This window comes from Anomaloglossus baeobatrachus, chromosome 1 (genome assembly GCF_048569485.1).
Source record: "Anomaloglossus baeobatrachus isolate aAnoBae1 chromosome 1, aAnoBae1.hap1, whole genome shotgun sequence".
Lineage (NCBI taxonomy): Eukaryota > Metazoa > Chordata > Amphibia > Anura > Aromobatidae > Anomaloglossus > Anomaloglossus baeobatrachus.
In genome coordinates, this window is record NC_134353.1 from 546,183,766 (window position 1) to 546,199,010 (window position 15,245).

The 15,245-nt window shown below is 45.6% G+C and overlaps 1 protein-coding gene across 1 annotated transcript in view; it reads left to right on the forward strand.

Annotated features, from left to right (window-relative positions):
* Nucleotides 1-15,245, forward strand: part of MTAP (methylthioadenosine phosphorylase) — a 109,179-nt gene that overhangs the window by 84,231 nt on the left and 9,703 nt on the right. Inside the window, exon 7 of the mRNA XM_075339485.1 lies at nucleotides 1,537-1,659. Coding sequence (XP_075195600.1) covers nucleotides 1,537-1,659 — 123 coding nt within the window. The remainder of the gene's footprint in view (nucleotides 1-1,536; nucleotides 1,660-15,245) is intronic.

The window sequence follows — 15,245 nt, forward strand, 5'->3', positions numbered from 1 at the left end:
GTCTAGGTGACAGAAAATACCCAAATGTGACACCATTCTAAAAACTGCACCCCTCACACTGCTCAAAACCGCATCCAAAAAATGTATTAATCCTTTAGGTGCTTCACAACAATCAAAGCAATGTGGAAGGAAAACATTATAATTTTTCCCACAAAAATGTTACCTTAGCCTCAAACTTTGAATTTTCTGAAGGGTAATAGGAGAAAATACACCATACAGTTTGTTGTGCAATTTCTCCTGCATACGCCGATACCTAATATGCGGTGAAATATACTGTTTGGGCTCACGGCAGGGCTTGAAAGGGAAGGAGTGCCATTTAACTTTTTGAATGCATGATTAACTGGAATCGTTAGTGAACGACATATCACGTTTGGAGACCCCCTGAGGTGCCTAAAAAGTGGAGCTCCCCCACTAGTGAACCCATTTTGGAAACTAGACCCCTCAAGGAATATATCTAGATGTTTGGTGAGCACCTTGCAAGTTTATAACGTTGAGCCATGAAAATAAAAAAATACATTTTAACCACAAAATTGGTACTTAAACCAGATAGCTTTTTTCACAAGGGCAACAGGAAAAAATGCACCATACAATTTGTGTAATTTCTCCTGAGTACGCTGATACCTCACATGTGGTGGAAATGAACTGTTTGAGTGCATGGCAGAGCTCGGAAGGGAAGAAGCCCCATTTGACTGAAAAATTGGCTGGTGTCATCCTGACCTCACAGCCCGCACACGCTGCGATGGATGCAGCGGGACACAGAACAAGTAAGCAACCAGCACTGGAGTAAGCTGATCTGAACTTAGCTGCACTCCTGACCACACAGCCTGCACACGCTGTGATGGAAGCAGCGGGACACAGAACAAGTAAGCAACCGGCACTGGAGTCGGTTTATCTGAACTCAGCTGAACTCCTGACTACACAGCCCGCACAATGTCACACTTGATTTGTCAGTGGGCACTGACTGCTAAACCTGCATCCATCGCAGCGTGTGCGGGCTATGAGGTCAGGAGATCAGCTGACTCCAGTGTCGGGCGATTACGAGTTCTGTGTCGCGCTGTCCTGTGAGGTCACCTTCTACTTTTCATCAGGTTTTGCCACCAAAACCTGATAAAAACCGGATGAATACTTTATGGGTCAGGTTTTACTGCAGTATTTGCACTTTTTCATTGCTCTCTGTGGGTGCAATAACGCTGCAAGAATTGACATTTTTATTCTTTAAAACCTGACCCATAACGCAGGTATTTGTCAAAACAGGAAAAAATCCGTGTGTGTGTGTTTTCAGAAATCTCTTGGACTTTGCTGGGACTGTAAAAGAAGTGTTTTATTAGCATGGATTTGCATAAAACCAAGGCAAATCCGCAGCTAAAAAAAAGCTACAAAACCTGACCAAAAACGCCCTGTGTGAACATAGCCTACAGAGGCTGGGTCAAAGGGACTGATAACACTTCTATATACACATAATGGCTTTTAAATAGATATATCATTCACTTATAGCAATTATATTTTTACCACTTGTTTGGGTTTTTTTTCCCCAAGGTCTCTGTAGACAAGGTGCTGAAAACATTAAAAGAAAATGCCAATAAAGCGACAAGTATACTGCTTTCTGCCATACCTCAGATAGCAGCAATGGACTGGACAGACACAATTCAGGACTTGAAGGTACTGATTTATTTAACTTTACTTTTACTGTAGTGTGGTTTGCTACAGACATTTTTTTCTATTCATACATTTATTCTTTTACGCAGTCATAATCTTAGGCGGACAGTGGATTTTAGACCTTGTTTACATTAATGCTAGAACAAGTAGTAGTAATTTTGCCTTAGATTTGAAGGTTAGATTTAGATTTTGGGGCCCCGGAAGAAGCAGATCAGCGTCAGGCTGGAGGGCTACATAAACAGCTTTTTATTTCCTTATAGCGGGGAGTCACAGTTTTTAGGAAAGAGTTTGTTACCTTTTTAGTACTTGTATGGAGTTGGTAATTTTAGCTACTCTCATATCTTTTTGGCGTATCCTAAGGCAGTGGCATTATAGCTGCATAGATTTACATGACCAGATTCGTACTGTGTAGTACTTTGGTGTTTTTTGCCTTTCCTGAAATAAGATTGCCTGGATTAGGATTTATCTTTATTTTTTAATCGTTAAAGCTATATTTATTCATTTATCTCTGTTCTATAAATGTGCACTCTGCATAGAAATATATATTCTCTGCCATATGTTTTTTGGTGTCTGATGCTGTTGCCCTCTGAGTGAGGCACCTCTTTATATATCTTTTTAATATTTCTTTATATTTTAATTAATAAAATTATGTTTTAATTGCTTTATATAGTTCTCTTCTTTATGCGAGACTCATTTGTTTGGGTTTCCGTGTGATTTTATTTTATCTTTCAGAAGAGCCATAGAATTGATTCCTATAAAAGGACACCTTTTAATGACTTGCCCTACTAAAAATGTAATTTTTACGAGTCCGTTGGAGTTCCATCCCAGTATAAAATGTTCTTATCATGTAGCTACTGGTGACTTCTAATCTTAGAAATCATCATAAACTGTGGTATATTATCTTATGGAGAGTAGCATCCTAGCATTCAAGGCTGTATAAGAGGTGTGAGTGCATAAACTTCCAGCCCTTTATCCCCTTCCTGACATGTGAAATACAAGTATGTCACTTGCCAGATGCGGGTTTATACAGCCGGAATATGCTCATAGCAGAGATTTGAGCAAAGTTTCTGACTAACGCCTTAATTATAAAGCTGATAGTGGCATTTAATGCTCTCGTCCTGGTCCCACACCTTTCTTGGGTACCCGCTGGTCCCCTGTAACATGATCTTTGGGTGCCTGTGGATCTGCTGACATCTGGACTTCACAGAAAAACAAGATTTTAGCTGTACACTGCAATAACTACACAGGTCTGTAAGTCAAAAATTGTTTAAAAAGTAAATGGTGAATTTTTGATACTTTGGATCTCTGAACTCCTTAAAAATATTGTGAAAATTGAATCACATAGTTTTTTCACACTCACTCCATAGGCTTCCAAAGAATAGAATTCCAAAGGATTCCAAACGAAATTCCATCTATACTATACTTTTCTCAAGACGATGCTCTAGTGCAGTGATGGCGAACCTATGGCACGCGTGCCACACTGGGCAGGCAGAGCCCTTTGTGCTGGCACGCGCGCTGTCGCCACACTGAGCCACTTTGTACTGTCGGTGTGGTCGCGCCGACAGTACAAACTGGTGTTGGAGCGGAGGAGACATTTCTCCTGCCTCTGACACGCCTCCTCTCCTGAGCCGCAGGCCTGTTGCCTAGGAGATGGAGGGGGCGTCAGGAGGCGGCGCCGGCGTCCTGTGGGCGCCGGGGATCTTTCTGAACTGACTGAGGGCGGCGCGCAGCGGAGGAGCAGGGGCTGCAAGGTGAGTTTTTTTTTTTTTTTTTTTTTTTTTTTTTTTTTTATTTTTTTATTTTCAAGCTGTGTGCGACTGTGCCAGCACGGGGGCAAACATACAGAGCACGGGGGCAAACATGGCTGCAAGGATGGAGAGAAACGTGCAAGGATGGGGGGAAACATGACTGCAAGGATGGGGGGAAACATGCCTTCCAGGATGGGGTACATTTAGCAGGAAGGGGAACATGCCAGGAGGGGGTACATTTACCAGGATGGGGGATACATTTACCAGGATGGGGGTACATGAACATGCCAGGATGAGGAAAATTGCCAGGAAGGGGGACATTTATCAGGATGGGGTATATTTTTCCAGGATGGGGTACGTTTACCAGGAAAGGGGACATTTACCAGGATAAGGGAATATGCCTGAATGAGGTACATTTACCAGGAATGAAGTACATGCCTGGATTGGGTACATTTACCAGGATGGGGTACATTTACCAGGATGAGGAATATTTACCAGGATGGGGACAAATATACCAGAATGTAGGAAATACATATCAGGATGGGGGACATGTTTACCAGGAAGTGGCCAGGAAGGGGGACATAACTACACAATGAAGGGGAGGGGAGCAACTCATACGTTTTTATGGGTTTTCAGGATGTTCAGACTTTGAAATGTAGATGTGGATTACAGGGTGACATCTGATTACATTCCATGCTAAAATCCCTTGTGTCTAATATGCTGCAATTTTTTTCCAGAAAGATCAATCCAACTGCTGTGTCTGGAAAGGGCAGGGGCTCAGCTGCAATGTATGGTAAGCATGCATGAGCGTGATGCCCCCTGCTGAAGAGAAGAGAATACTGCAAAGGTAAGGTTACAATCAACTATTTACATAATAGGATTGGTTGGCACTTCGGAAAAAAAAATGGGTTTAGGGCTACAGTTTGGTATTTGAATCATATCAGAATCAATATCAGTTTGAATTTAAGTATATCAGAATATCCAAAAACAAAATTGGAATCTATAGATGTGACAGGGGAGACATTCGACTGAAATAACTACTTTACAGGAGGGAGAGGGAAGGATTAGGTAAGAAAAGGAGAAAAATCCTTAAAACCACAGTAGTTAACCTGCACAATAAACTACATTGTAAAAGTAGAATAAAAGCACATTATAAAACTCCTATTAATATACAATGCCACCCAAAAACAAAAATAATCCTAATAGTAAAACAGTAGACAATGAAACCATGTATAAGGAGTGTATGGACCAAACCCCCCCCCCCCCAATAGCCCAAGGTCCTACTCAATCATCAAGGAAAAATAGCGGAGACAACAATAGGGACCTATGGGCACCTGATCTCACTCCATCACTTGATGTTACGGTTAACCAAGAAAAGAAAAGAAATGGAAAACAAACACAACCCTGCCCAAGTCACAAATCTACCTGATGACAGACTCAGACAGGAGCAATTCTTCCAATTCAAGCCCAATCAAAAAAGAAGCCAGAAGAGATTCAAACGACGAAGAATTCATGGTGTACTACAATGTGGGCCAGCCACTGGACCGGGAATTCTTCCACAACCTCCTCTTCAGAGCTTACAACAAATCGCTTAAAACTGACTTAGATGACTTGAAAACATCTGTGGCAATGATAGCCTCAAGATCGGAGAAAACCGAAAGAGATGTGGAGGAACTCTCAAAGGACACAAAGAACTTACAAAAAGAACAAGACAAGCTAAAAGAGGAGGTAAAATTCCTAAGAAATAAATGGATAGATAGAGAAGATAGAGACAGAAGAAGTAACTTAAAATTTCGAGGAATACCAGAAAAGATCAAAAACACAAACCTTATGACATATGTAAAAAACATAGTGAAAAAAGCTTTACCCTCCCTCCCAGAATTGGAGTATTCATTTGAACGCGTTCACAGGCTCCCAAAACCGACATTCTTAGCAGAAGAAATCCCCAGAGACGTCATTGCGAGATTTACGTTCTATAGAACAAAAGAAACACTAATGGATCTCTTACGAAATAACAAAACTTTACCATCCCCCCACGAGAACTTAAAAGTATTTATCGACCTTTCAAAGGAGACTTTAAAAAGGAGAAGAGATTATAAGCCTATCATGGATGCTCTGAGGAAAAATGACATCTTTTACCGCTGGGGCCATCCAAATAATAATCTGACCTTCACATTTAAGCAAAAAACCATGTCAATCGAAGAGCCGGAAGAGGGGCTGAAATTGCTCAAAGACTTGAAAATTGCATCTCCCCAACCTGAGAAGGAAAAAAGATGATCCCAAGAGATAATTATCAGTGCACCCTCACTCAAGTCCCTTATCTGAATCGGGACTACCCTAATAGGCAGAAAACACTAGCCCACAAGGAGAAATTTGTTGTAATATATCTCCCACAATATATCTACCTTGAAGCTTCACCCCATGTTTATGTTTAAAATAGTTACCTCAAGTGTACCTGACATGATCAATAACATGACAAAAAGTATCCCCAACAGGAGGAAGATCAAATATCTAGACAACACCAAGAGAAAAAGCCTAAAAAAAAAAGCTATCAACCACCAAGATGACCACAAAATTCCTGACTATCAATGTCAATAGGTTAAACTCGCCACAAAAAAGGTTTCTCATATGGAGGGACATCCAAAAATTCAAAGCAGATGTAATTGGACTACAGGAAACAAAATTTGCCCTAGAAAAAACACCCAAATTTGAACATAAATCATTCCCAACAATCCTTCTCTCTTCAAATGAAAAGAAAAAATCAGGTGTGGCTCTCATTATAAGAGACTCAATAAGATTTGAAGAACTGAAAACGATAATTGACCCAGAAGGTAGATATCTAATAGTTATCTGCAAACTAAATAACACTACATACACACTAGCCAACATATACGCTCCCAACAAGGTTTTAACAACCTATACAACTTAAAAAATAATAAACTAGAAGACAAACCCACTAAGGAAGACATCAATCAATTCCTTGACTCGATTCAGTTACCCTCTCTGTCTAACGAAGATTTAAATTTCTTCAGCGCTCTATTGGGAGACCCAGACGATTGGGGTATAGCTACTGCCCTCCGGAGGCCACACAAAGCACTACACTAAAAAGTGCAAGGCCCCTCCCCTTCTGGCTATACCCCCCCCGTGGTATCACGGGTACTCCAGTTTTCAAGCTTTGTGCGAAGGAGGTCAGACATCCACGCATAGCTCCACAGATTTTAGTCAGCAGTAGCTGCTGACTATTTCGGATGGAAGAAAAGAGGGCCCATATAGGGCCCCCAGCATGCTCCCTTCTCACCCGTTGATGGTGTTGTAAGGTTGAGGTACCTATTGCTGGTACAGAGGCTGGAGCCCCACATGCTGTTTTCCTTCCACATCCCCTTGTAGGGCTCTGTGGAAGTGGGATCCTGCCGGCCTCAAAGCTCTGACGCCGGGCTCCATCCACAGACCCATAGAACCTGGTGGATGCCGAGCAGGAGTACCATCAGGGACATGGCCCTGCATCATACAGGTACTCTGTGTCCCCGGCAGGCACAGACACACTCCGGGCTGGCTGGGTGTTGTAGTGCGCCGGGGACCGTAACGCTAGAGCTAGTGTTCCTACAGTTTAACTGGGGGACTTTTTTCTGTGTGTGGGAACGCAGCGCCGACCCCCGCTGGACCGGCGGCGCTGCTGTGACTTTTAGTTCGCCGGGGACACGCCGACCGCGCTTTTACGGCGGTGGCGTTTATAAATCTAGTCCCCGGCTTTTGCGGCCTAGGACGCCGGCAGCTCCGATTCGTTCCCGCCCCCACCCTGTCAATCAGGGTAGGGGAGAGACGCTGTTTCACGGCAGCGACGAGGGCTGGAGCCTGATTTACATGCTCCAGCCCTCTCACTAGGCACAGAGGGAAGCAGGCTTCCCGCTCTTAGCCAGGAACGCCCAGGGCCCGCCCCCCCTCCTCTCCCAGGACGCCGGCAGCCATTACATGCATGTCTGGCTGGAGGAAGGACGCAAGGCTCTGGGAGACCTGGACTAGGGGGCTTTGGAGATCACACACCCGCTCTTAAGCGGGCGGTAAGCGGCTTTTCAGCTGGCCCCTCTAGTGCCTCAGTGTGTATTAGTGTACTGTGTCACTGGACATATATATATATATATTTCCTTATTGCTTGCACTGTGAGGTCGCTTCCTGGCTGTATACCCAGATCACTCTGAGGAGGCAGCAACATGTCATCCGCAAAACGCAAGGCTGCCAAGGCTAGGGCTGTGTACACTGCGTGTGCTGCATGTGGGGCTGCTCTACCAGCAGGCTCCAAGGACCCCCATTGTGTGCAATGCTCAGATCCGGTGCTGCTTCGCCAGCCGGAGTCAGGAGAGATAGTGACCCAGGCTGAGACGCCTGTAAGTCCTGCCCCGGTGTCAGGGACAGACTTTGCAGTTTTTGCGGGTAGTATGTCTGTGACTATGGCAAAAATCCTTGAAACTTTGCAATCCATGCCTGGGGCTCAGTCTATGGACACGGCGAGGTCTCTGTCCTCTAATCCCCCTCAGTTGGATTTAATCCAGACTGCAAGGGGGTCCCCGGCTTCACAGGCTGAGTATTATGACTCAGATGATAGCCCCAGCCACCCTAAGCGAGCTCGCTGGGAAAGACCCTCAACGTCATCACACTGCTCAGGGTCTCAGCGCAATCAGTCTCCCTGTGATGCGTCTGATGAGAGTGATCAGGAGTCTTATCCTGGAACCCCTCTCAATCTGGATACCCCGGATGGGGACGCCATGGTAAACGATCTTATCTCAGCCATCAATAGACTGTTAGATATTTCTCCCCCAGCCCCTTCAGCAGAGGAGGCAGCTGCAGAGCAGGAGAAGTTTCGTTTCCTCTATCCCAAGCGTAAATTAAGTGCTTTCTTGGATCACTCTGACTTCAGAGAGTCAATCCAGAAACACGACGCTCATCCAGAAAGGCGTTTCTCTAAACGTTCTAAGGATACACGTTTTCCTTTTCCCCCTGATGTGGTCAAGCGCTGGACCCAGTGTCCAAAAGTTGACCCCCCGATTTCCAAACTTGCAGCTAGATCCATAGTTGCAGTGGAGGATGGCGCTTCACTTAAGGATGCCAATGACAGACAGATGGACCTTTGGTTAAAATCTGTCTATGAAGCTATCGGCGCGTCGTTTGCTCCAGCATTCGCAGCCGTATGGGCACTCCAAGCTATTTCAGCTGGTTTAGCAAAAGTGGATGCTATCTTACATCCAGCGGTGCCGCAAGTGGCGTCCCTTACCTCGCAGATGTCCGCGTTCGCGTCTTACGCTATCAATGCGGTCCTAGAATCTACCAGCCGCACCTCAATGGCGTCCGCCAATTCGGTAGTTTTGCGCAGAGCCTTGTGGTTAAAGGACTGGAAAGCAGATGCTGGTTCCAAAAAATGTTTAACCAGCTTGCCTTTATCTAGAGATAGACTGTTTGGCGAGCCATTGGCTGACATCATTAAACAGTCCAAGGGTAAAGACTCTTCTTTACCCCAGCCCAGAACAAGCAAACCTCAGCAGAAAAAGTGGCAGCAGAGGTTTCAGTCCTTTCGAGGTTCGGGCAAGACACAATTCTCCTCGTCCAAAGGGACTCAGAGGACGCAAAGAAGCTCAGATTCCTGGCGGGCTCACGCGCGCCCCAAGAAAGCAAATGGAGGAACCGCTTCCAAAGCGGCCACCTCATGACTTCCAGCTCCCCCCCTCCGCATCTCCGGTCGGGGGCAGGCTCTCCCGCTTTTCCGTCATTTGGATGTCACAGGTCAAAGACCGGTGGGTGACAGACATTTTGTCGCGCGGGTACAGAATCGAGTTCAGTTCTCGTCCTCCAGCTCGGTTCTTCAGCACCTTCCCACATCCAGACCGAGCAGATGCCCTGCTGCAGGCGGTGGACTCCCTAAGAGCGGAAGGAGTAGTGGTTCCTGTACCGCCTCAGGAACAAGGGCGAGGGTTTTACTCCAATCTCTTTGTGGTTCCAAAAAAGGACGGCTCGTTCCGTCCTGTTCTGGATCTAAAGCTGCTCAACAAACATGTGCACGCCAGGCGGTTCCGGATGGAAACCCTCCGCTCTGTCGTGGCCTCAATGTCTCAAGGAGACTTCCTTGCCTCAATAGACATCAAAGATGCTTATCTCCACGTGCCAATTGCTACAGAACATCAACGTTTTCTACGTTTTGTGATAGGAAACGAACATCTTCAGTTCGTAGCTCTGCCATTCGGTCTGGCGACAGCCCCACGGGTTTTCACCAAGGTCATGGCGGCAGTGGTAGCAGTCTTGCACTCTCAGGGACACTCGGTGATCCCTTACCTAGACGATCTACTTGTCAAGGCACCCTCTCAAGAGGCATGCCAACTCAGTCTACATGCTACACTGGAGACTCTACAGACGTTTGGATGGATCATCAACTTTCCAAAGTCGAATCTGTCTCCGACACAGTCACTAACGTATCTTGGCATGGAGTTCCATACTCGAGCAGCGAGAGTGAAGCTTCCGCTGAACAAGCAGCGGTCACTACAGACAGGGGTGCAATCCCTCCTTCAGGGCCAGTCGCACCCCTTACGGCGCCTCATGCACTTCCTCGGGAAGATGGTGGCAGCCATGGAAGCAGTTCCCTTTGCGCAGTTTCATCTGCGCCCACTTCAATGGGACATTCTCCGCCAATGGGACGGGAAGTCAACGTCCCTGGACAGGAAAGTCTCTCTTTCCCAGACGGCCAAGGACTCTCTACAATGGTGGCTCCTTCCCACCTCATTGTCTCAGGGAAGATCCTTCCTGCCCCCATCCTGGGCAGTGGTCACGACAGATGCGAGTCTGTCAGGGTGGGGAGCAGTGTTTCTCCACCACAGGGCTCAGGGGACGTGGACTCCGCAGGAGTCCACCCTTCAGATCAATGTTCTGGAAATCAGAGCAGTGTATCTTGCCCTACTAGCCTTCCAGCAGTGGCTGGAAGGAAGGCAGATCCGAATTCAGTCGGACAACTCCACAGCGGTGGCATACATCAACCACCAAGGGGGGACACGCAGTCGGCAAGCCTTCCAGGAAGTCCGGCGGATTCTGATGTGGGTGGAAGCCACGGCCTCCACCATATCCGCAGTTCACATCCCCGGCGTAGAAAACTGGGAAGCAGACTTCCTCAGTCGCCAGGGCATGGACGCAGGGGAATGGTCCCTTCACCCGGACGTGTTTCAGGAAATCTGTCGCCGATGGGGAGTGCCGGACGTCGACCTAATGGCGTCCCGGCACAACAACAAGGTCCCGGCATTCATGGCGAGGTCGCGCGATCAAAGAGCTCTGGCGGCAGACGCATTAGTTCAAGATTGGTCGCAGTTCCGGCTCCCATACGTCTTCCCACCTCTGGCACTCTTGCCCAGAGTGTTACGCAAGATCAGATCCGATTGCAGCCGCGTCATACTCGTCGCCCCAGACTGGCCGAGGAGATCGTGGTATCCGGATCTGTGGCATCTCACGGTCGGTCGACCGTGGTCACTGCCAGACCGACCAGACTTACTGTCCCAAGGGCCGTTTTTCCATCAGAATTCTGCGGCCCTGAACCTGACTGTGTGGCCATTGAGTCCTGGATCCTAGCGTCTGCAGGATTATCTCAAGGAGTCGTAGCCACAATGAGACAGGCTAGGAAGTCAACGTCTGCTAAGATCTACCACAGGACGTGGAAGATTTTCTTATCTTGGTGCTCTGCACAGAGAGTATCCCCTTGGCCATTTGCATTGCCCACCTTTCTTTCCTTCCTGCAATCGGGGTTGGAAAAGGGCTTGTCGCTCAGTTCCCTTAAAGGGCAAGTCTCGGCACTGTCTGTGTTTTTTCAGAAGCGTCTAGCACGTCTTCCTAAGGTGCGCACGTTCCTACAGGGGGTCTGTCATATTGTGCCCCCGTACAAGCGGCCGTTAGATCCATGGGATCTGAACAGAGTACTTGTTGCTCTGCAAAAGCCGCCCTTCGAGCCTCTAAAGGACGTTTCCTTTTCTCGACTGTCACAGAAAGTGGCGTTTCTTGTCGCGATCACATCGCTTCGGCGAGTGTCTGAGCTGGCAGCTTTGTCATCCAAGGCTCCTTTCCTGGTGTTCCACCAGGACAAGGTAGTGCTGCGCCCCATTCCGGAGTTTCTCCCTAAGGTCGTATCCTCGTTTCATCTTAATCAGGATATATCCTTGCCTTCCTTTTACCCTCATCCGGTTCACCGGTATGAAAAGGACTTACGTTTGCTAGATCTGGTGAGAGCACTCAGAATCTACATCTCCCGAACGGCGCCCATACGCCGTTCCGATGCACTTTTTGTCCTTGTCGCTGGTCCGCGCAAGGGATTGCAGGCTTCTAAAGCCACCCTGGCTCGATGGATCAAAGAACCAATTCTAGAGGCCTACCGCTCTGCGGGGCTTCCGGTTCCTTCAGGGCTAAAAGCCCACTCAACCAGAGCCGTGGGTGCGTCCTGGGCATTACGTCACCAGGCTTCGGCTCAACAGGTGTGCCAGGCAGCAACCTGGTCCAGTCTGCACACTTTCACCAAGCATTATCAGGTGCATACCTATGCTTCGGCGGATGCCAGCTTAGGTAGAAGAGTCCTGCAGGCGGCAGTGACATCCCCGTAGGGGAGGGCTGTTTTTTTGCAGCTCTAACATGAGGTATTTCTTTACCCACCCAGGGACAGCTTTTGGACGTCCCAATCGTCTGGGTCTCCCAATAGAGCGCTGAAGAAGAAGGGAATTTTGTTACTTACCGTAAATTCCTTTTCTTCTAGCTCTTATTGGGAGACCCAGCACCCGCCCTGTTGTCCTTCGGGATTTTTTTGTTGTTTGCGGGTACACATGTTGTTCATGTTGAACGGTTTTCTCAGTTCTCCGATGTTTCTCGGAGTTAATTTGTTTAAACCAGTTATTGGCTTCCTCCTTGCTTTGGCACTAAAACTGGAGTACCCGTGATACCACGGGGGGGTATAGCCAGAAGGGGAGGGGCCTTGCACTTTTTAGTGTAGTGCTTTGTGTGGCCTCCGGAGGGCAGTAGCTATACCCCAATCGTCTGGGTCTCCCAATAAGAGCTAGAAGAAAAGGAATTTACGGTAAGTAACAAAATTCCCTTCTTTCTAAACACCCCATACAAAAACAGTGACATAATGGCTACAATAAACTCTCTAAAACAAAATAAAGCACCAGGACCAGATGGAATTCCCAATGAGTACTACAAAAAGTTTGCTATAATCTTAACCCCATATTTAACCACCCTCATCAATGAACTATCACTAGGCTTAAAATTACCTGAGGAGATGCAAGAAGCCACTATATCAGTTTTGTATAAAGAAAAGGGAGACAGAGACCTCATTGGAAACTATTCCCCATTTCACTCCTAAATTCTGACCTGAAAATATTGGCAAAAACCCTAGCCACCAGACTACAAAAAATAGTACCGAACCTTATACACAAAGATCAAGTGAGGTTCATTGCGAACAGAGGAGCAGAAGACGCTACCAGACGAATCCTAAACCTACTCACTCACTCAGGGGAAACTAAGACTCCCACAGTCTTTATCACAATTGATGCTGAGAAGGCATTTGACCGGGTTCAGTGGAACTACTTACTTCAAACTTTAAAAAAATTTGGCTTCAATGGGAGGGTATTAGACCTTATAAAATCATTCTACTCAAACCCGTCTGCAAGAATTTTAACAAATGGTCTCCTCTCGGGTAAAATCAACCTCTCGAATGGAACAAGGCAGGGGTGTCCTCTTTCCCCATCATTGTTCGATCTTTTCATTGAGCCCTTGGCGGAAAAGATCAGGATGGACAGCCGGATTAGGGGCGTCCCTGCTAATAACAGACAATTCAAAGTGTCACTTTTCGCAGATGACATCCTACTCTCTCGAACGGATCCACTGAACTCGGTCAAACAGACCTTGGAAGTTTTTAAAGAGTTCTCAAGGGTCTCATTATATAGGGTCAATATGGATAAAACCCAGGCTATGCACCTCAATCTGGATCCGGATCTATTAAAAGTCCTACAATCGGAAATCGAATTTCAGTGGAATGTGGACAGCATGTCTTATTTAGGAATCAAACAAAAAAACACAAAGGACTGCGCTAACCAGAATATTACTGACATTTTTAATACCATCCAAAAAGATCTACAACATCTGTCCAAAGTAGAGCTTTCCTTGTTAGGAAAAATAAACACATACAAAATGCTGGAACTTCCCAAGCTACTTTATATATTCAGAACTATCCCATTACCAATCAAGAAGAAGCTTATACAAAAACTCCAAACTCAACGAACATCTTTTGTATGGGGTAAAACTAAACCTTGAGTAGCACAATCTACCCTAAACAAAAACAGAATCAATGGTGGGTTGGGGATGCCAAACATAATGGCCTACTATCAAGCAACGACTATTAAAAGCAGCCAGAAGTATTGGAACAGAGGTGATAAACCTGCATGGGTGGGACTTGAATATTCTTACTGTCCAAATATAGAAGTTGGAGATCTGGTGGTGGCCTACCTATGTGACTCTAAAAAGCGACTACCTAAGGAGGTCATCACCAGGAACTCAATAATAACATGGAGGAAATTTGGAGCCCAATCTAGAAAAATACACGGCACCGAATCAATAAGTTGGATGAAGATCGAAACGTTTTCTGCATTCTCACCAAGATTAAAGCTCAACGACTGGAAATCCAAGGGAATATGCTTAATCTCAGACATACTCGATAACGATAAGCTGAAACCCTATCAAGACTTAGCAAAAGAATTCAAACTAACAAAGTCAAATAAGAAAACTTGGAATATAATAGAAAAAATATTCATGAAACCTAGCACCACCCTCCACCTTCCAAGTAACATCACAGCTCTCTTAAAGAATCCAAATAATCAAAACACTTGGAAAACAAAATATATCTACCAAATTTATAACGAAGACACAAATCTCCGTAACTTAAAACACTTGGAAAAGTGGAAAATCGAGTTAAAAATCCCAGAAAATCAATTTGAAGAAAGATTTCAAAAGTCATTGGCCACAGTCTACAAAAATATACCTTGCGTTGCTCTTATAGAAACAAATTATAAGATAATAACCCGCTGGTATTACACACCCCATAAATTACATTTAATTAACCCAGACACCTCAAACAAATGCTGGAGAAACTGTGGAAATTCAGGCAACATAACTCACATATTTTGGTCGTGTCCAAAAATTAAGAAATTCTGGAGAGACATTCAATCACTTATAAAGTCCATTACACAGCTAGATGTAGCTCTAAGGGTATGTGCGCACGTTGCTTTTTACCTGCTTTTTTGCTGCTTTTTCTTCTGCGCTGTTTAATGCCAAAATGGATGTGTTCTTCTATTCAAGCAAAGTCTATGGGAATTTGGGTTTCTTGTTCACACTATGTTGTTCAAAATGCTGCCTTTTTGTGGCAGAACTTTGGTCAAAAACTCAGCTTTGCAGTGCAAAACCCAAATGGCAAAAACAATTGACATGTTGCTTCTTTGAAAAGCTGAGTTTTTGACCAAAGTTCTGCCTCAAAAAGGCAGCATTTTGAACAACATAGTGTGAACAAGAAACCCAAATTCCCATAGACTTTGCTTGAATAGAAGAACACATCCATTTTGGCATTAAACAGCGCAGAAGAAAAAGCAGCAAAAAAGCAGGTAAAAAGCAACGTGCGCACATACCCTAACTCCAGAATTACTTCTTCTTCTCTTAAACATTGAAGCGATACCTAAACATTTTAGGCCCATAGTAATACATATTCTACTAGTGTCCACTAATCTCATTGCATCCAAATGGAAAAGTGAGAAAGCTCCTAATATTCAAGAAGCTAAGGAGAAA